This window comes from Leptosomus discolor, chromosome 8, assembly GCF_034619465.1.
Source record: "Leptosomus discolor isolate bLepDis1 chromosome 8, bLepDis1.hap2, whole genome shotgun sequence".
NCBI classification, from domain to species: Eukaryota; Metazoa; Chordata; class Aves; order Leptosomiformes; family Leptosomidae; genus Leptosomus; species Leptosomus discolor.
In genome coordinates, this window is record NC_141398.1 from 8777463 (window position 1) to 8798836 (window position 21374).

Genomic DNA, 21374 nt, shown 5'->3' on the forward strand with positions numbered 1-21374 from the left:
CAGCAGAATTTCCCTTCTGGAGAAGAAACATTTCATTTAGTTTTTAAATTAGTTATAAAGCAAGGCCACAATCTGGCAAACATTATGCACATGAGCAGTTTTCCGGCAGAAGTGTGTGTGACTGGGCTCAATGGGATGCTCATGGGCAAACATATTCACATGCATCTACAGGGGATGGCCATTTACTGACGAGTTATAAATGACAAGAAAAGGTTCCAGTCCAACAAACCAGGTGATCGCTGCCGTTAGTGGGTCTTAAGTAGACACGTACTCAAGCAAGCAGAGCATGTGTTTAAGTGTTTTACCAAATGAGGACAACCTTAAGGAGATATTATGCTGCTTTGCTGAGTGGGGGCTCCATGCGCAGCCGAGTACAGGAGCAGCCTCAGGGAGTTATAGCTGGAAATGATGCTGGGCAGGGGCTTAGGTCCATGAGAAAACAGCGGGTTTGGAAACAAAACTTTGGTCTCAGAGCCTCTGCGCTGGATCACAAGTGTCCTTTCTGATCTTGGCTTTACTTCAAACCCAGCTGAGAGAACATCTCTTACATGGGTGCTTCCCAAGCAAACCAGCAAGAAAGCACCGCAAAAAAATCACCAGTGAACCTAACAGAAGTCACCCCTTTCCTCGTCGCTCTGCTCCCTCATGCTTCCATGTACACTACGAGGCAGCAAAGAAACTGGAGAAATACAAAACCAGGAACGTTCAGAGCTCAGACCAGCTCTTACTTGGTTGTCAATGAAAACCATCAAAGCAGCATGGACAAGATGGGTTTTGAATTTTTCTTTCACAGTCAAAAAACCCCCCAAACTCTTAATTTCTTAGGCTCCCAAAAGGTCGTTTGGTTGATTTAGGTTAAGAAAAACTCTCTTTGACTGCTTTACTCCTTGACAGAGGAACTGTGCCCTTCTGTGGCTGAGGCACTCTAAGTACAAGCCTGGTAGAGGCTACTGAGACATCTGTAGCGTAACATTTCACTAAGGACATGAGCTACAAGTCTGCTTCCAGCAAAGTCAAGGGCAACTTTTCTACTGACGTACTGACATTAGTAACAGCACGAGTGACTTGGGCTACAAATCTTCCTCAATTTAAACCATAAAACCGCTACGAGACATAAAGCAAAGCTGCACCCTGTCAGTACCCATCTAAACAGCAACACAGCACGGTGGGTAGAAATTTCCAATTTTTCTCCATCAGGCAGGAGTGCTGGATTGATTTATTTTTTTTTTTAACCACTGAATATGCTAAATACTGATAAGGGGCAGAGCAGAGCAGGACAGTGTTCAGCTTCCTTTTAGTTCTGTCATGCAATACAGTATCAAAGAAGCACAAGACAATTAAAAGCAATTCTTAAAGCAGAAGAACCCCAACTTGTTAAGGAACACTAGAGATTTGGTTTTGCTAGTGTTGCTTGATATGCAAGCGTTAAACAAACCAAAACCTTTTAAGACAGCCATGCTATAATTTAGAAAGAAAAATAATTTCTGATAACGTAGCCAAAAGGTTGGATGGAATTAACACTGCCGATAACATTTTATTTTCAGTATTAATTTTCACTTATGAAACCTGGTTAAAGTGTCTTTCCATACCGACGCCGAACCACACCTTAAGCATTTTCTTAAAGAGTCTGCTTAGTCAGAGCACACAGAAATTCAAAGCACACAGAAAGTGTCTGTCTCTTACACTCTCACATCAACAAGGTTGCATTGGAAAAGTGAGAACACTTTTTAAACTGATAAAACTGAAGATGACAAGAGCTATTAGACCTTAAAATAGGACACTTTCAATTATTTATACAAACTGCTCAGCGCACTCTAGCAAACATTTTCCGTACTTTTGAGTAATCATATACAGAGACAGACTTTGAAGGCAGTGGCAACTACAATACTGGTAACACGGGCTGCTGCATATATACACACATATTTCTTGAAGGAAAACACTGCAGTGTAAACTTATGTATATGGAGTAAATTATTCTGAACTTTCATAGACCAATTTCTGGTAACTGATTTTGAATTTCAGTTCAGCTTTGGTCACTAAGGAAGCAGTTTTCTTATTTTGAAGACAACTAAGAGAAGTAGGCTTCAACACCAGGAATTGAAAGCTACGTATCATTACAGAGTAGAAAGTAAAACTCTGAGACAAAAATTCAGAGAAAACTCATTACAAGGGCCTTTGGTGTATGCTTAAGATGTGCAGGAGCTTCCTTACAAACCAGCAGATTGTTCTGGCACAGGTTATCATACCACCAACAATACCAGCAGCACCTTGTGCCCTCTGCCCCACCAGAAACCCCGTGTCTGGCTTCTCATATGACCTCCAAATCGCCCACTGGGGCGAGACAAGGTCTCTAGGGCTGCTATGCCAGCAGCCCACCCCTCACACCCCACGACAGCATGATGACCTGGGCTGGGCTAATGGGATGGAAGGTGCGACCTTCCTGCAGATGTTCCACCATGCAGTTGAGTGGCTCCTCCCACCAGGTAACTACTTAAAAAGAGGCCTTGCTGTCATCTTTGGGTAAAGGTTTGGCTGGGTGGGGGTGCCTTACTGCCTGAGAGGCTTCACACATGTGAATCCCAAGTAGAGAGATGGCTGCCTTCCTCTAGGCCAGATTTAGGAGATCAGTTTCCTCTTGAGCTGGGCAGGGCTTGCAGCATCTCACTCCTCCACCGTTGCACGCACCTGGGCAGTGCTGCTCTTAGCCTGGTGGCTATATGGGTCCCTTGTGAGCCTCCTATGGTGTTTCTAGGGTACACGCCAGCTGTGTTCACTGCTGGCTCATCAGTTCCTAAAACTGCATTCCCCTTGCAACAGATGATGGCAGAGCAAATTCCTGCCATGTCTCAGCCGCACGTTGCAGACCCATTTCAGAGCATTATGAAAAGACAAGGAAGAGTCACATTGCACATGGGGTTTTACAACAGATGAGAATCCTGACTGATACAGCTTAAGATGAAGGGGTAATCATCAAAACTTCACTATGCAAAAAAGAAACAGGAGCACTGTTCTTGTGTCATCAATCAAGCTGTTACACGCCATGGTTGGGAAGGTCTACACTTGCATGTATGTAGTTCCTGTAACTTCAGAGCCCCATTGCTACTTGGTCCTGAGGGACTATAAGCAGCAGAAATGATGCGTGTGTAAATTTTTACTGCAAAATGCAGTATTTGGTCCTAAAAAATATGAAGACTATGAGAGAAATTATGCCTTTCATGAGCAGAGACATCCTGCTGTTTGATTATCTCTGAAAATTGACAAAACTGCTTATACTGCTAGTGGAGCTGCAAGTTAAGAGTGAAAAAAAACAACCCCTACAATAAGCAGGTTTCTCCCACTCAGGGAGCATCTGATTTCGACACCTCTCAATTTGTAGAAGGGCAAACTTTTTTTAACTACAGAAGTTAATTTTAAATCTTGGTAAAATACCAGCCAACACAACTACGAGTCAAGTTTGCAATGCAGTGTTCTCCTTTCCTGCAAAGTGTAAGCACACAGAGAGAGACAAAGCACATCAATACTATACCAGGCAAAAAAGAGTAAAAGTTGAAAACTAACAGGCGCTGGCTGAGGTTGGGCCAAGACGGTGTGGTTTCCAGCTGAAGCCAAAATGGTGTCTGCTCTTACCTGGCCACCTGCAAAAATGATAGGTGCAGAGGCAGGTTTGGGACGGTAGGGGATGGTGGCACCTTTGGGTGGGGACTGCAGACAAAAAACAAAATGATCAGAATGAAGAATGAAACTGAGCTCATATTAAAAAAATCACTCCTTATCTTGGTCACCCCAGACAACAAGGCATGCAGCTACTAACCCAACCCAGCCCATCCCACCCTGCCCTCCGCCCGGTCAGCACAAAATCAACCCAGAGGCCAGTTGTCCAGGCTTCGAGGGGAAGAGCTGAGGTCCCTACTGCACAGCCAAAACAGGCAGTGCTGGCACTCGTGGCTTCATCACCGCCATCGTTGGATGAAGCTATGAAGCTTCATTAAGCATTTCAAGGTGTTTCAGGAAACATGGGCACAATTTTGAAATTTGTCCATGTTTTGGAAGAGTCGGGCCTGTGCTCTCACTTTGTTAACACAGAGCACATCTCCTGCTTATTGATCTTTCCTACATGGCTGCACATCAAGGTTTCTTGTTTTACCGACTCAGTTAAGTCAGATGCTCAATTGCAAATGGTCAGCCTGATCTGTGAGATTGGGGAAAATTCCTCCTGGCTTCAGTAGGAGCATAACCGCAGCCTTTACAATGCATGAAAAGGGGGTTTGTTCCCTGTAGCCCAAGGCAAGGATCCAAGGGGAAAATCCCTGACCGAGGGATGTTGTCTGTGCAACACCTAACAGCATGGTGCCCTCATTTCAGTGCATTACCTACAACTAAAGAAGACAACAACAATACCACTTCTATTAATTAATATCACGTAATTAGCTATTTCACGTCAATGAAAACGTTTGTTGCCAAATTAAATGTGCTGCAAATTAGAGGACATAAATTTTCTTAAACATTTGAAGCATCAAACTGTAGTTAAGCCAGTGTCATCTTAGCGTTGCTTGCGATTTCCCGAACACTAAAACGAAGTACTTATGTCAAAACTGTTATTTAAAAAGTGGCTCTACCTGTGGGAAAATAGGACTGTGTCTCTCCGATTTTGAGAAGTAGCTTCTCTCATCTTTAGCAAATAACTATTCCACAATTGTCACTTGGACAATAGATTACACTCTGTATTCAGAAAGCTAGTAACTACTGACATCACATACACCATCTCTAACAAACTAATTTTTTTTTTTTATTATTATCTTTCTGTTGTCTTGCATTTTTATAAAGAAACTCCTTCCTCACAGTAGTCCAGCAAAAACTGAAGCAAGAGTCAAATTTCCCCAGTAAAACACTGGGGATTTATTAGTCATTACACTTTTATCTGCATTAGGCTGTATGACATTTTGATGCATTGCATACTTCTGAACAGCCAATAGCTGTAGTGCTGTCTCAAACACTCCACTGTTTCTCCTGTCTTTACAGAATATGAGAATAGCAGGGTGTCAGAGATCTTGACTAGACTTAGGCAAAAAAAAAAAAAAACCAAACAAAAAAAACTACAGAAAAATTTCCAGCAGAAAATGTGATAAATGCAGAGATGTTTCATGTTCCTTGTCAAAAATTATGGTTACTAGGTCAAAATATTTAATTTGGATTTGCTGAAATATTTTTTTTTCAAACTTCTATTCAACTTCATCAGTTGAGAAATGTACTTGCATGAAATTAGGTGCATTTTCAGCAAGGCTTACAACGCCCAGATTTTTATATAAATTAATTTTGTGTCATTTAATCTAAGAGCTAAAAAACTGCTGCCAAAACAAAACATTCTGGCCTTATGCAATGACCTGACCCTCACCAAGCAAAAAGTCCTGGTAAATCTAAATCACGCTAGTCAGAATTATTTCTATTTAAAGCAAGACGTAGATGTCTACTGCCCTATTCTGCATCAGAATAAAATGCCTTTGTCTCAGAATGGGTTGCAGCACCATGCTGGACGTGGTTTGTTGTTTGACAGTGTCATGACAGCCCAGGTCTTTGATGGCTAAACCCTCCTGTGAGAAGCTCTCAAACACCAGGCAGGGCACAGTCTAACAGAGTCCTCCTGAAGTCCCTGGCGCAGGAAGGGCAGGCAGCACCCCTGGGGAACCTGCCTGCAAAATTAATAAAGTGTTTGAGCGCCTCCCAGGTGAGACACGGTATGCCAAGCCCTCACTTACCTCCAGCATAACCACGCATATTTGCTTCACACACTGGATGATGGCGTCGGGAGTGCCCGATATAGTCACTGCGCGCTCCGTTGAGTTTGGCAACATGTCCCCCGCTACCTGCACCTGGGCTCCTGTGGACTTGAGCAGAGACAAAGCAAAGAGAGAGTCACCGGGAGGCAGGCAACGGCACCTCCCCAAACCCACTGATTCACTGATGTGACGGAGGGGATGCACCTCTCGACTTTTTGTCTTGTCTTTGCTAGATACATGGTAGAGCGCGAATGTAAACTCATGCCCAGACAGGGTAATTGGGGTCTGGCAGGACATGGATTTGCCTGGTCAAGCCAATTTGCAAACACTCCCATCCTAGGAAGATTAGCCCTCAGTCAGTAGCTGTTAATGAATCAAACTGTGACCTGAATTTCAGGACAAGTCTTTTAACCTTCTCAAAGACAGGCAGTTGCAATGTTTACTGAAAAATGAAAGAGGTGAAATGAAGTATTTTTCAATAATTTAAAAAAAAAAAAAAAGAAAAGAAAAAAGTGCTGATAACTGAAGAAGGTCTGCTAATCAAATGACTTGCAGATAAATGGCTCTTTGATCCACTGATGGATGACTTGTGTCTCTGGATGAAATTTGGGGCTGCCTTATGCTCTGGAACATCTTAGGATGGTACAGAAGCACTTCTAAATTATAATTAATATGCACATCACCAACTTTTAGCTCATTAATGAACACAAGGAGGTAATAAGCCAGTTCTGTTTTCTTTTTTTTAAAAAAAAATTAATCTTGGCATTAATGCATCTTAGTCAACCAAAAAAAAAAATGCAAAGAAAGAAAAAAATACATGAGGCCAAAACAATCCCTGGCATTATTTCACAAACATCCTGGAAGACCTCTTTCAGTCAATAGAGAAAAATTTCATATTGAGTTAGCACTTTCACGTATTACAAACAAAATGTATTCCTGACAGTTATTGCAACACTTTGGGCTTTTAAAAAAAAGTATTTTCAGTAACCATTGACTTTGTGTTGGCCAGCAAGGAGTTAATTTGTTTTCCTTCTGGTTACATACAACACATGTTATTCTTCTTTCCAAAGACTGATTAAATTACTGATTGCATCTTCTGTTTACTAGTGCTGTTTAAGGCCAAAATATCAATTCCTTGCTCTATAATAGGCTTTGGAATTTCACCATAATTTGATCAATCAGTCATGCTTTTCTTTTCTTGTTTTTTTGTAATTTTATCTTGAAAATAGTACTGCAACCCTACATGTTGTTCCTGGGCACATGACTGAACACAAAAGACCATCCCTCATGCAATTGCTGCTCAGCGTGTTGTGTGATGATGAAATTAGACCACATCTTGAGCTGAATGCTTCTTTTTTTTTTCTGTTTGATCGAATTTGCTGTTTAACATACAGTTCTGGGTATCTGTACATCTAGCACAAAATACTCTGACGAGTACCACAGTGATTTACATATTTGCTTCCAGTGCCAATCTTGTTTATTCTTTGGCTTTGGTCATATGTCAGCAATGATAAAACGAGTAATGTTTTGTCCATTACCCTTATGCTTAAGAAAACACGAAGTGTGACTTCTCACTACATTAGCCTTATCAAAACACCTATTTGGCCAAATACTATCCTTTTCCTTCCTTGTACTAAACTAGTAGGTCATTGCTTCTGAAACTGTGCTCACCAGTAAAATCACTTCAGTCATTTAACATACACAGCCCAACAGACCAATCTCACCCTTAAAAACCTATGTCCTAAAAGCACTCACTGCCCCAGATGAGGTTACCAATATTCAAAATAAAATCCAAAGTATCGATAGCTGTAAAACCTAGAGCTGAGCACTCACACCGGCTCCTACCTTAACACAACTAAAAAATCCGCTCGATTCCTGCTGCCTGACAGCTCTCCTGGGAGAGAAACCACGTCTTGTGGCTGAGATCATCTCCGACCGTGTGCTCTGACAGTAGCTCTGCCTTCTCCAGTGGCAAGGCTTTAGCCCGTCTTCGCCTGCTGCCTGCCAGGGCGAGAGCGTGCAGCCCTTCGGCAGGCGTTCTGACCCCCTTGGACAGAAACCACTGCAAAAACTCACAGGCTGGTGGTTGCAGAATCCGAGCTAGAAAAGTCCCATGCCTAAGGCCAAACACCTTCCTTCCACCCAGAAAATGCACTTCAACACACAAGTATCTTCTCCCATCTACACAAAGCTCTCTGGCAAAGCTTTTTGGGGAGTAAAGAAAAAAAAAGAGAGAGGGTTTCCTATGACCCTAACATCTGCACAGAGATAATGTTTTCTTCCCCTCAGTGTCGTCAAGTGACTCCTTTCTCCCACATCTCAAAGGCTGTTTCGACAGTAAGGACTCCTGAGAGGCAGAGCTCCCGGACTCTTTGATTAAAAATAAAGTAACAGCATTCCAAGAAAAAAAATGTGAGTTGTAATTGACTTTTATTTGCAGATCTCAGTAAGCATAGAGACCCCTTTGAATGGCAAGGTCTCAAGTGGTTTTCTGTGAGTTTACAGCAGGCAACCTATGCATGTTTTCATGAACACAGTTTACAAAGCAAGAGGCAGATGGAGGAACAACATGTTGTTTGCTTGGCAACAAAACCTCTGAAACAGCTTTTGGCAGCTCTGTCAGCTGATGGAAGAGGTACACACTGCTTTTACTTGCTTGTATGCAAGGAGGGAAAAGACCCTTTCAGTAATGGCCAAATCCGGAAAGGTGAACACAAACCTTCAGAGGGAACTTTGTTAAAAAAACTCCTGGGACAAACAAATTGGGATCACAAAGAACTTGAAAGTCAACAGGATGAGACCCTTAACGGTCTCGCTATCATCACCTTTCCTTCCAAGGCTACCATAAACTAACATTTCATAGCAAATGCTGGATATAAAAGTTTGATCAAAGGATTTTCCACTCCTTTCTGACATCTGACCAAATTTTCCTTGATAGGAAAATATCTGTTAACTTTTTTCACATTTGAAATCAAACATGAAAGCTCACTGAAGCCTACTGTCTCAAATCTACATTTTAGATTAAAAAAAGGAAGATCCACTTCGGTAAAGCCTGTCAAAAGCTTCTGTTTCAACATAGTCAAATGAAAAAAGCTGATCAGCATGTTATCTTGGTATTCAGCACCTCAACCCATGTTGGAATGAAGATAAATTTAGAAGGAGTACTGTCACTTTCACCAGAATAAAAATCCATTTTTCTGATATGTTCTGTTCAGATTTTCTCTACGTAACTGAGCATGTACCTAATTTTCTTGTTTGACTGATTACAAACACTGGATCCTTAGTGTGGCACGTGCTAGGTTGTTACAGTCACGCATGGAAGAACTAAAACTGGCACCGTATGATAATGTTTGCATTTTCTGGTTAAAGGAAAAAGTGGCTGCTAGCACAGCACATTGAATAAATACCTTTAGATAAAGTTTGTATTAAAAAAAGTCAATGTGAGTTTGGAACACATGAAATTGAGTCACCTGTAGCACAGTGAGACTAGGGAGGAACAGGAAAGGAGTACGAAAATTAATTTTTTCTAAAAAGTAGATCAAGTGTTTGATCTACTAACCCAGACTCCCCAGTGCTACCTGGGCCTTTCTCGGGCTGCAAGGCTGGCAGCTGATTTGGAAATGGCTGCAACGCTCCAACTCGGGATCCCCTGAGTATTGCTGGGGAGGCAGGGGCTGTGCCTGAAGGAAAACCCGATGAGCCATTTCTGTCGCTAAAATGTTGCTTTGCTAAATTGTGCATCAGAGACTATTATGTTGTAAGGCTGTTTCTTTATTTCACACACGGTCTTTAGTTTCAAGGAAGGTAGAAGGATGCAGTTGTGCTGGACCTGTGCGTCCCCCAGAGCAAGGCTTTCCACTCAGCACACACTCATGTTTGTGCGATGAGCAAAGTGCAGTGGCCAACGGTGGCAGGGATGACTGTGGTAGGACGCCAAGCTAGCCAGTGTTCCCAGCAGACATCCTAAGACTTACCTCCCTGATTTCCTTGATTTTGGAACCTCCTTTTCCTATAAGGGAGCCACACTGACTTGCTGGAACGACGAGCCGCAGTGTTACAGGCGGTTTGCTTGTCACCGTGCTGTTTGTCATTGAAGCGTTTATGTCCTGTAATGACAATGTCAGTAAGAATTAGCGGAGGATTTGTCATTCCTGGTAAGCACTGAAGGGCTCACAGCAAATGCCTGAGCTGTCATGGAGACCTGGGGTTTGTTTTTGTCGCAGGTAAAGCCGCCGGCTCTGCCGGTGATACGCCGTAAGCACGAACCGCACAAGCGGCTCGGGCCAGAGGAACCCTTTTGCGGTCTGGCATTGCAGGTCCACACTGCGGGACTGCAGGATGGTCTCTGAGGCAAGATTAGGAGGAGGAGGTATTGGTCATTAGACCAGCCAAAGCAGATGGAAAAGACAAAGAGGCTTTTGAGTTCACAGGCCCTCAAATCCTGATTTGGTCTCTTTTCCACCATCTCAATTAGAACACTTCTACTAAACCAGATGTCTTTACATTTCACGCAATTTCTTGTCAGGTTTGATACAAAGAAAAAAGGTTAAAAGAGGGAATGACAAAGAATCTGTGAATAATGTGATGCAGAGAAAATCAGATTATTTTGATAAATATTTTGCTGCGCCCCCCTGGTTTAATTTATCTTTTCTAACAGATCCATAAGTATTTGTAGTGTTACATAATTTCTAAAACCTCTTCCATCACAGCTATGTAACCACTGTACAAACAGCTCAGCAGAACAGCAGTTACCTGTACCCACGTAATGTAACCTGCATCTGATTATCTGGTAAGACTACACTGCAGGTTTTCATGAGCATTTCAAGACACTACTTTTCCCAGGGTTTACACTGTTTTAAATATATTTTTATAGTTCAAAATCTCCTAGGCAAGACAAAACAATCCCTCTGATGTCTTCATTACAGAGGGCAAGATAAAGTTTATCTTCCCACTGATCGATGGGATGCTGTTGAGAGCACTTAGGATCACAAAAAAAAAAAAGCCACAAGCTGCACAGAACCTGTCCAACAAGAGAATTTCCATGTGGTTTGCTAACACTAGCTGAGAGCTGAAAAGACCATCTCATCTATCTGTGAGGTAGCATGGCACAGTTATTAGCCCTTCACTAAAATGCTACCCAAAAGATTAGGACAGAAACAACAAAGAACATGCATTTCATATTTAACTCATTTACAATGCAACAGGAGTTCCATCAGATGTCTTTCCCTACATTCTCACTTACCAAGACTACCACTAGTTAAAAAAAAAAAAAGAAAAAAGTGCCTATACTGTGTGATCAAGACCCCAAATTAAAAAAAAAAAAAAAGGTACTTTGAACAACTCCTCACACCTTGCTGAATCGGTGTGGGAGCTCAGGGACACCAGCGCTGCTTCCTGCAGTACCTCTGCATTTGTGATGGCAGTGTTTTTCCATCCAAGAAATGGCTCAGAGAAGAAAAAAAATCTTGAACGGAATGAGGCACTGCTGCATGCCACAAGACAGCTATCAAATCATTCCCCTGCCAGCCAGTAACTCACATTTTCTTTAGTGCTTGTGTCAGTGAGAGATTGCAGTCCAAAATAAAGTGAGAGGGATAATGGAAATTTGCAGCACCCATGTATCTGAAATAAAGCGCAAGTCATGCCAATTTTTCAGCTGGAAGGTGTTATCCCACTATATCATGTTTGTGTCAGGTGGAGGCACACGATCATCCAGATGTAGGTAAATAACCCTCTTCAGCCACCCAGCATGACCCTGATAATGTCTCCCACGGCCATAGCATATGTGGCCCGGCCTCAAAGCTTTCATTGTGCTTACTGCCTTCAAAAGCACTTCACAAAAATTGGAAGCTGCTATTCTCTTTATTTTCTCCTCATCATTTAAAAAGTGCAAAATCTAAACATCCAGGCTCAGCAGAGTGGAGAGCATAAAGGAGTTTGTTCACCTTAAAAACACAACAAAAGAGAAATGAGCAGAAAAAAATCCCCTCCAGAACTGCAGGCTTCCAAGTAGGGCTGGCTGGAGACTTTCACACAGAACAGTCATCTTTCAAACTGGGAGATTCCTTCTTCTTTAACCTATCTTTCCTCAGGGCTCTGGCAGACACCAGAGATGGACCTTGCACAGCTTTCTGCCTGCTTGCTTGGGCTGCTGCTCAGCCAGGATGGGCTAACTGAAAGCCTAGAAGTGGTGGGAAAGCCAGCTCCCAGTGTTGAAGCCTTGCAGCATCCCTAGCTCCTGGCAGCCCAAAGTCACAGTGTTTAAGACTTCCCAAGGCAACTAAACCTGGCAGCTCAAAAATCAAACCTCTGGGAAAAACGTATCAAAATTCTTCTTTCCTGGTTCCTAAATGAAATGTTAAATCTGCCAATTTCCACAGCAAGTACAACGAGTCTGTGAGGTGGCTCCTCACTTGGTCATGACCACTATAGGAGTTACCTTAGCTGTAGCAGCAGGAATTAGTATTTGTCAAAAGGCATCATCTGAACTGCTTTTATCACCTTGCCTCCTTATTCCTAGAGCTGAGCAATTTCTTCATAAATGCTTGCAGATGAACAAGGATTCCACCAAACTTTTTCTTCTTTATTTGGAGAAGGTCTGACCACTGAGCTCTGCCTGCTAGGTTTTCCAGCACTTAACTACCATGTGCTTCCAGTGGATTATGCCTATTTATACCCAAAACCAGAGCTGCCCCACTCACCAGTGAACTTACAGCTGCATCTCTTGATGCTCAGCCTCCAGTTTGGAAATCACTGTTCTCAAAGTCCTCTCTTGCAATTCCAATGGCCTGCCTGGGTTAGTGCCATTTTTTAACGATTCTATTTTTCCTCTGCAGTGAACACTTTAGTTGTTCATGTAATTACCTACCTAGCTTCTAAATTCATCATCAGGCTGCCAGAAAATCAACTTTTATTAGGAAGGTTGTCAAAGCAGGGTGATACAAGGCTGCAGAGCAACTGCACAGAGAACACTCCTCTAGATCCTTCTTTTTTTATATCTTTCTGATGCATTTTGAGATTTTTGCTAACAGTACAAAAGAATTCAAGGGCTCCCATGTCTTCCTAGACTGGCTTATCCCCAGCTATACAGCTGTAGGGTTGAAATTTAGGGTTCAAGGGCTTCATGCCAAAATGCTTCATGTGGGCATGCATAATAAACACCAAAAAATCTCTCAAACCGTCAGTCTCACACATGCATCTTCTTTGTCCTGTTTGAAGGTAGTTGCGATAATCAGAGATGGGCCAGGTACTGTCTGCTCCAGGACTTTCAATTTTTTAAATGGTTGAAAAAATCTCCCACAAAAAGATATGCATGGAAAATAACATTTGGTACCTAGCTCATTTGTAATTTCTGAAATAGTACTTTTTTTTTTGGCCTCCAAGGTGTTACAGTTACCTCATTTTCTTGACAGGAATAATTATAGGAAACCTAACTGATTATATGAGACATTTTTCTTTATCACTGTTCTTTTAAATATACCAGAAGCCAATTATATTAAAACTAAATGCAGATATTGCAGAATATAAACGCAGTACCTTATCTGCAGAGAGTGCCAATACTCCTCTGCTAATACTCACATGAAGAGTCCAGACTAACCTCTAAAATCTATAAAGGTGAATATGCATAAAATACAGTCATATGCCTGAATTCAGATTTCTTTGCCTATTGCTACAGCGCTTTGAAAGACAACGTGGTGTTGGGTGGTGGGGATCTGATGCTGTGCAGTGGTCAATGTTTTCATGAGAAATGCAGTGTTACTTCCACTGGGTACTCGTTTTGGTGGCAACTGGCAGGGATTATCTCTGTTAATGATTCCTTCAGCATTTTTCAGGATAAGGCCTTAATCAGAGAATGTTTTTTGGTAGAGAGCAGAGAGACAGCTCTCTCCAGGTCTCCATGATTGGAGGATATGGTACCGTACACGAAGCCGCCTCTTAAGCTAGAAGAAACAGGGATTGGTACAAGATGGGTAGGCAATAAAGCCGAGAAGGAGGTGACAACAGGTAGTTTTAAAATTGGGCTGGAGAGAATTACTTGTGTGGTTCTGCAGGATTCAACCTCAAAATCTGGTAAGTAAAAAACCCTAGCGTTCTTATAAAATATACCACGCCACAAAACCATACTTTATTGACATGTTGAAAGATAGGAATATCACAAAGGAAGGTCTGAAAACCCATGAAGGATTGGAGAAATAAATGTGATTAACATTTGCAGTACAGAAAAAAAGGGTCATTTGTCTGGGGGCTGACAGGAACGTATGCTGAGCCCAAAGAGGCTCCCACCGGAGCGGGAGCTGGGGATACCCGCCAGGCAGAGCGTGGTTGTGTGCAAAGCGTTACTCTAGTAGGAGGTGAGGCATACGTTAGCATGACAGCCAGGACAGAGGACTGTTAATGCCATTAAATAAACCCTTGTGGAACTTAATTCGCAACCTGTCCACAATTAACATATACATTCAATACAAACTGTAACTTGGAAAAGGTAGAAAGGGACTACTAGAGTCACAAGAGGGGTGGGGAATGCATCTTCTGAAAGACTGAGCAAGGGTGCGAGGGGATAAAACTGGTTTCTAAAAACATGTCTAAGAGGGCAATCCTCAGGGATGGAAACGCAAGAATTATTTAAACTAATGGCCAGTGCTAGCACAGAAACAAAGCTGCATAAACTGTTCATGAGTAAATTCAGGTGAGGAGTGAAAATAAAGTGTTTAAGGTTGTGGGTCTGATATCAGGAAATAGAAAAAAATCTAATAACTAGTTTTTGATCATTCTGTGAAGTTGCAAGTTGTGAGACATACTGCTTATCTAGAAGACAACTGCATTTGATGACCCACAAGCTCTTTTCTAGTTCTGTTGCTCTAAACCTGAACCCACCATGGGTAAATAAAGGCACACACTGACATTCCCCACCAACGCCAGTATCTCCCAGTGCTATGGGGAGATGTGGAGACTAACCTCATTGACCTGGAGAAATAAGTACTCTCAAGAAAGGGATTTACATCCCTCTAGTTTAATCATCAATGGAAAGACACAGGCTGTTTCTCCTGCTGCAGGTGATACCGTCCACCTGTCTGCAGGCTCTTCCTTTAGGAGAAGGTGAATTGCCTTCTGCAGGGGCGCTTCTCTCTCCAGAGAGAGCAGGACAGATGCTTGGACTAGACGTATGATTTTCAAAAGCAGAAGCAGCTAAATCCTTTCCTGAGTAACCAGGGTTCACGTTATGTAGTCTGCTGTCTTTTCAGTGAGGTTTCCTATTAAAGTAGTGACCACATCTAACTGTAGTTGGCCCATGAAACTTGAGGAGATCCCAGCACTTTAGGTACATATCTGCACAGAACGGTTATTCTACAGTAAATTGAGCTTTTGCCTCACTTACTCTTAGTGCCTTTATTTTAATTAATTTCAAAAACCAAGCTTTAAACGTGGTAATTGGTAATTGGTAATCATATAGTTTGTTTTTAAAATAAAAATTTTCTAGTTAAATGAGTTATATATCCATTTTGACATATATAAAATTTACATCAATACCAAATGGAATCATATAAAAACAAAGCTAAAAGTTAGGCAATTATTCTTTTCATATCAAACCCACAATGGGATCAGAAATTTTCCAAGACATTTTTCCTACCATTAGTGCACATTACTAGAAGCAATTGCTTTTCCCTGAAGCCTCCAAAAAGCAAAAGAAATGATCAAACAGCTTGTAAATTGACCCATTATTTTTCTTCAGCATTACTGCCAGAAGCATTTATAAAAATATAACCACTTTTATTGCTATTAAATAGAACATTAAACAAATCATATTTAACATTAAAGCAAACATGAGAAAATTCAAACAGTGTTTGTATTTCAACTTGAAGAGAGAAAAACCCCATATTTTATTTGCTTACCTCTTCAAATTTTAGTGCAATCATAGAAAAAGCTTTAAAAATTGCATCTGTTGGGCCTGTTATTGTCACAATTCTCTCTGGACAGGAGCCTTCTGAAATATTGATTCGAGCACCACTCTGTCAAAAAGAACAAATATATTTCAAATTTATACTTCCCAGGGAGCAAACTAAGTAGGATCAGGGACATAGTTTGGGAAGGAATATCTTGAGGCATCTAATTCCCTCCCCTACAACTGCAGCCCCAACATCATATAATTTCAGCATAAACTGATCACAACCCAAAAATTCTTCTAACTGCAGGAAGCTGGATTCTGTCTGGGTAAATACTTGTCCAAACTTCATCGCAATATGCAAATAGCATCTCTGCAACTCAAAGTTGCAAATAATTGCATAATCAAGTCTTTTCCCTTCCCTGTTGCAGGGTTAATCTTAAGTAGGACTGGAGCTGCAGAATTTCAGACTAGGTTGTTGTCTCCAGGGAGCATCAACATCTCCCAGGAAAGATGCACTCTCCCGTTTGGAGACCCAAAGATAGGGCTTGATCTATCTAGCTGGGGCATTGCTTTGCACTGTGGAGAAAGTTCCTTATGGATGTGTCCCATGTGAAGGCAGTCAGTTAATACGCACTGAACAACCCTTTAAAGGAGTAGTGGTAGTGGGGGGAACAGTAACGGTGTTATCTCCGTAAGGCAAGGAGCCTGTTGGAAGAAAACCCTAAGTCTTAGAGACAAGCCAGGATGGCTCTCAGGTGTACTCGGTCCCCTTTATGCCACTGTGGTAGTGCACAGAAAACCCCTAAACCAGATGTAAATATATTTAAGAGGATCTTGGTGTAGATAATGATCAAACCCCGTTCAGGTAAGACCCACCCTATACTTTCCCTGAGGTTTCAGGCACGGAAATGTGTAATGTGGTCTAACAAGTCCCTGGAGCCTCAACTTATCCACAGGCACCGACCTTCTCGAGGACCTGGGCCTGTAGTAAACATCAGATAACCTGGGTTGATTTGGCCCTTTGCCTTCAGGGTTACCATGAAGCAGCCGATGTGCTCTGCGCCTGAGCCCTTATTCATGCGCATACTGCTGCTTAACAGCAAGATACCGTGTTTCCCCATACGACAGCAATCAAACATGAGGAAAAAAAACCCCAAAACAACCCAACTCTACTGATAGAAAAATCTTGCTGCCACGAACCTGGCTGGCAGACATACTCAGCACTCAGAGGAAGAAGGGCAGCAGGCACTCCTTCTGACAGGCCAACCTGAGTGGGACTTGCCCTCATCAAACACCAGCAAAAAGTAAAAATGAAGTTGCATTTTGCTTTTAAAGAAGTACTGAAGAAGGTAGTCATTTAAAGGAGGACCAAGTTATTATCATGTGGAGACACAGACTCTTAGTCCTGTGCTGATATAAAGATGCATATAATTCCTTTATTTTAAAAAAACAACCAACCAAATAAAGCCTCTTGTGACCACGTGTACATGACAGCAGGCTTTCAGGAATGGAAGAAGAACATTTGATGTTTATCTTGAAAAACTAACCAGGGATCATAACTCTTCTTTAAGATGTTTAACTCCGAAGCCAGGAGCACTCTCCAATGATGCCTTCCCTTTTGTGCATGCAATTTATATCCAAAGGTATCTGCCCATGATCATATTAATAATTACACTAAAATGTGTTTAAGCAACTAGCAGGATTATGTAGTATACTGTAAAAATTTTTTTCTTGTATTTTTTTTAAGTCTTAGCAAATGTACTAATGTGTGAAAACATGGGTGAAAGCTCTTCAAAAAAAGGAGCTCTGAACCCAGTCGGTCTGACAATGAACTCCCTATTGTATATACTTAAAGATGGATCTCAGCAATTTTCTTTACCACAAACACTTTGAGATTTCCCTGCCACAGACCTTCTTTCAGCATATAAACCAACAAAGCAGCTGACATAGTAATGTACTGCAGATCTACCAGAACCAAATTGACTTTTCTTGAGGCATCCTCTATACACTTTGCACTCCTGAAGTTTTAAACAGCACGATTTGTCTTTTGACTTATGCTTTTAGCACTTGCTTCAAAGAAGGACAATTACATGGACCTCCAGACACAATGTGCTGCCTTACAGGAGAAGTCTGCAACCTCCACCTGGGCACAATCCTCTGAAGACCGTGCGGGTTGCTCTGCAGCAGGGAAAGGAGCCTGTGGACACTGGGAAGACTGAGGTTTATGCAGTGCCCTGTTTTATTTTGTGTTTACAGCCTTTTCAAAAGATGTGAATACAGGGTGTGCAGATTTATGCTGTCCACATCCTATTCCCAGCTGCAAAATGACGAAAAGTTAAGGTTTTGCCAAGACATGTGAGCAGGATACTTTGGCTTATGCAAGTCTGGCTCCAGCTCTGCTTGTGTCTACGCTCAAACTTTAAGCATCAGTCTAATGCTTGGTTTCAGATTTTGGAAACTCTCTACTGGGAGGCCAAGCCACGTGCAGGACCGATGTTGGTGTGCTAAAGATAGACACAATGGTTTTGATGCACAGAATCACTCTGGCTAAGCTGTTCCTGAGATAAGACAGCAGCAGGCATATTGCTATGGGAATGAAAGACTCCAGACTGCTGTGGTGATAAGGCGGTTACACTAACAACAACGCTTAATTCAGGCCGGCACACTTATACACCACCACTTACAAAGAATGGTGATGTTAAATGAACTGCCCACTTGATGGCAGTGTCGGTCTGCACACACCGAGTTCCCCCGTTCTCCGAGCTGGAAAGAAAGGCAAGTAAAGACATCAAGACTCGTCTTACCTCCTCCCTCATCTTCTTAACTGTCTCACCTTTCTGTTAAAGAAACAGAAAAAAAGTTAGCCTGGGCGGATGAAGTGAACTGATATACAATATTTTGACATGAAAATAAGAAAGAAAGTAATTTCCTGACCTTTCCGATAATGCTTCCAACCTCCTGAAACAGAAAGAAAAGACACTGTGAATGATATGATTCACTACAGAAGAGCATCTGCTCTGCTCCTAAGCTGTTTCACTATCACTTATTTCAAACCTGCAATGTGATGCGTAGCCCCCTTCCATTGTTGCTGTATACAAATGCGCCATGTTAGATACAACGGGACGGACTAAAAATGTGGCTTTGCAGCTTACTGATTGTGCAAGAAAAATACCTTTAATAGAAACTGATCTTGTGGTTACAGATCAATCTTGCTACTATAAACACAGAGAAACCCCTATCAGGGAATGAAAAGTTCAAAAATAATAGAACTGCACAACCTCCGAGAGAAAATGGGATATAATACAAGCACCAAAATAATTGCTGGTCTCTCTGAGGGCAGGCATTTACCCTCTTTAAACCATGTAATAGCTAGAGCTGAATTTCCATGCTACTGAGTGTTATTGTGTAAACACCTGGTGGCCTGTCTTAATCTCCCTATTAAGCACTTACAGAACAATAATAGCTAATCACTTTTTAGGGATTTGGGAATTGCTACTGGGCTCCCACAATCTTCCATGAAGGGACAGAAAATACTGAGAAATGTGGCTGTGAACATACAATAGGGGAACAATTTGGCAGTTCTGGCAACATCCTGAGGGTTAAAAGCTTGATGAATAAAACCAACAGGTAGCAAAAATGAAGCTAGTAACTCCAAAATGAGCAGTCTGGATATGTTACACAAAGCCCCCACGTGTGACATCAGACTGGAAATCATCTCATGGAGAGGAGACCAGCTAAAGGAAAACAAACTCGTCTCCTATACTCAGATTGTGAAATCTACTTCAATGATTAAAGACATGGCTGATCTGTCCCAGACATGACATACAGTTTCCCTCCCCTCCCCACCTCCAGTCTATATACTTAAGTCTGACCCATCCTGAAAGACAGTCCAAAGAGTAAGATTTAAGAAATTGTCCTCCATTGCTCCAGTGATGGACTCATGATAAAGTGGTACTAACTTCACTCTGCAGTAGAGAACTACCTGCAGTGACCTTGAGAGAGCTATTTCTCACCAGAAGGTTATTTATAAGCTCATAATATGAAGGTGCTTGTTCTTACAACTCCTCACATCCTGCTCACAAAATGTAAAGACTTTTAACAGAATCACAGAATGGCAGGGGTTGGAAGGGACCTCTGGAGACCATCTAGTCCAACCCCCTGCCAGAGCAGGGTCACCTACAGCAGGTTGCACAGGATCGTGTCCAGGCGGGTTTTGAATATTCCCAGAGAAGGAGACTCCACAACCTCCCTGGGCAGCCTGTTCCAGGGCTCTGCCACCCTCAGAGTAAAGAAGTTTTTCCTCACATTCAGGTGGAACTTCCCGTGCTCTGGTTTGTGCCCATTGTCCCTTGTCCTGTTGCTGGGCACCACTGAAAAGAGCCTGGCCCCATCCTCTTGACATCCGCCCTTCAGATATTGATCTGTTGATAAGGTCCCCTCTCAGGCTTCTCCAGGCTAAAGAGCTCCAGGTCTCTCAGCCTTTCCTTGTAGGAGAGATGCTCCAGTCCCCTCATCATCTTTGTAGCTGGACTCTCTCCAGTAGTTCCCTGCCTTCTTGAACTGGGGGGCCCAGAACTGGACACAGCACTCCAGACGTGGCCTCACCAGAGTAGAGGGGGAGGAGAACCTCCCTAAACCTGCTGGCCACACTCTTCTTCATGCACCCCAGGACACCATTGGCCTTCTTGGCCACAAGGGCACATTGCTGGCTCATGGCCAACTTGCTGTCCTCCAGGACTCCCAGGTCCTTCTCCGCAGAGCTGCTCTCCAGCAGGTCAACCCCTAACCAGCACTGGTGCATGGGGTTATTCCTCCCAAGAAATACACTTGGCAGGACTCTACACTTGCTCTTGTTGAACTTTATTAAGTTCCTCTCCACCCAGCTCTCTAGCCTGTCCAGGTCTGCTGCATGGCAGTGAGACGAACCTATCTCAATGAAGAACTTTGACATAGGGTTCCTTTGCACTCTCCTCAAGTCTGCATGTAACACCAGACTGGGGGGAACAGTCAATACACTGCTGGACAAGGCTGCTATCTGGAGTCGCCTAGAGAGGCTGCAGAAATGGGCTGAGAGAAACCATGAAGTCAAATGAAAAGTCCCATGTCTGGGATGGAATCAGCCCATACAGCAGGGCAAGCTGGGCAAAAACTTGATACATACAAACAGGCTTTGCAGGAAACGTCCTGAGGGTCCCAATGCACAACTCCAACATGAGTACATGACTGCATCAGCAGGGCATCCCTGACCAAACAAACCCTGGGCTGTATTAGCAAGAGTGTAGCCAGCAGGCTGGGGCAAACAATTCTTGCATTCTCCTTGTGTTTGTGAGACCACGCCTGGAGAACTGTCTCCTGATTTGGGCTCCTAGTACAAGACAGACAAAGACACACTGAAGTGAATCCAATGCAGGGCCACCAAGATGGTCAGGGGACCAGTGCACAGGACATGTGAGAAGAGGTCTCCTGAACTGTGTTCATTTATTCTTAGGGAGAGGAGACTTGTGGTGGGCATCTTATTGTGGTGTACAATAAGGAAAGCAAGTTGCAACATTAAATTCCCATTCAATAGCAGGAAAAAAAAAATTTACCATGGGGGTGGCTGGACATTGGAACAGGCACCCAGAGCAGCTGTGGAGTCTCCATCCTTGAAGGTGTCCAGACCCAGCCTGGGCAAGGCCCTGAGCAACCTACTCCAGTGGCATTTGCTTGACTCAGGAG

The 21374-nt window shown here is 42.6% G+C and overlaps 1 protein-coding gene across 2 annotated transcripts in view; it reads right to left on the bottom strand.

Moving 5' to 3' along the window:
• Positions 1 to 21374, bottom strand: part of LOC104342396 (poly(rC)-binding protein 3) — a 64652-nt gene that overhangs the window by 31489 nt on the left and 11789 nt on the right. For both annotated transcript variants that reach the window (XM_086469478.1, XM_086469477.1), the window contains exons 2-7: positions 18591 to 18614; positions 18461 to 18493; positions 15664 to 15780; positions 9748 to 9879; positions 5753 to 5881; positions 3558 to 3701 (exon numbers count right to left, since the gene is read on the bottom strand). In XM_086469478.1, the coding sequence (XP_086325604.1) occupies positions 3558 to 3701; positions 5753 to 5881; positions 9748 to 9879; positions 15664 to 15780; positions 18461 to 18493; positions 18591 to 18614 (579 nt within the window). The remainder of the gene's footprint in view (positions 1 to 3557; positions 3702 to 5752; positions 5882 to 9747; positions 9880 to 15663; positions 15781 to 18460; positions 18494 to 18590; positions 18615 to 21374) is intronic.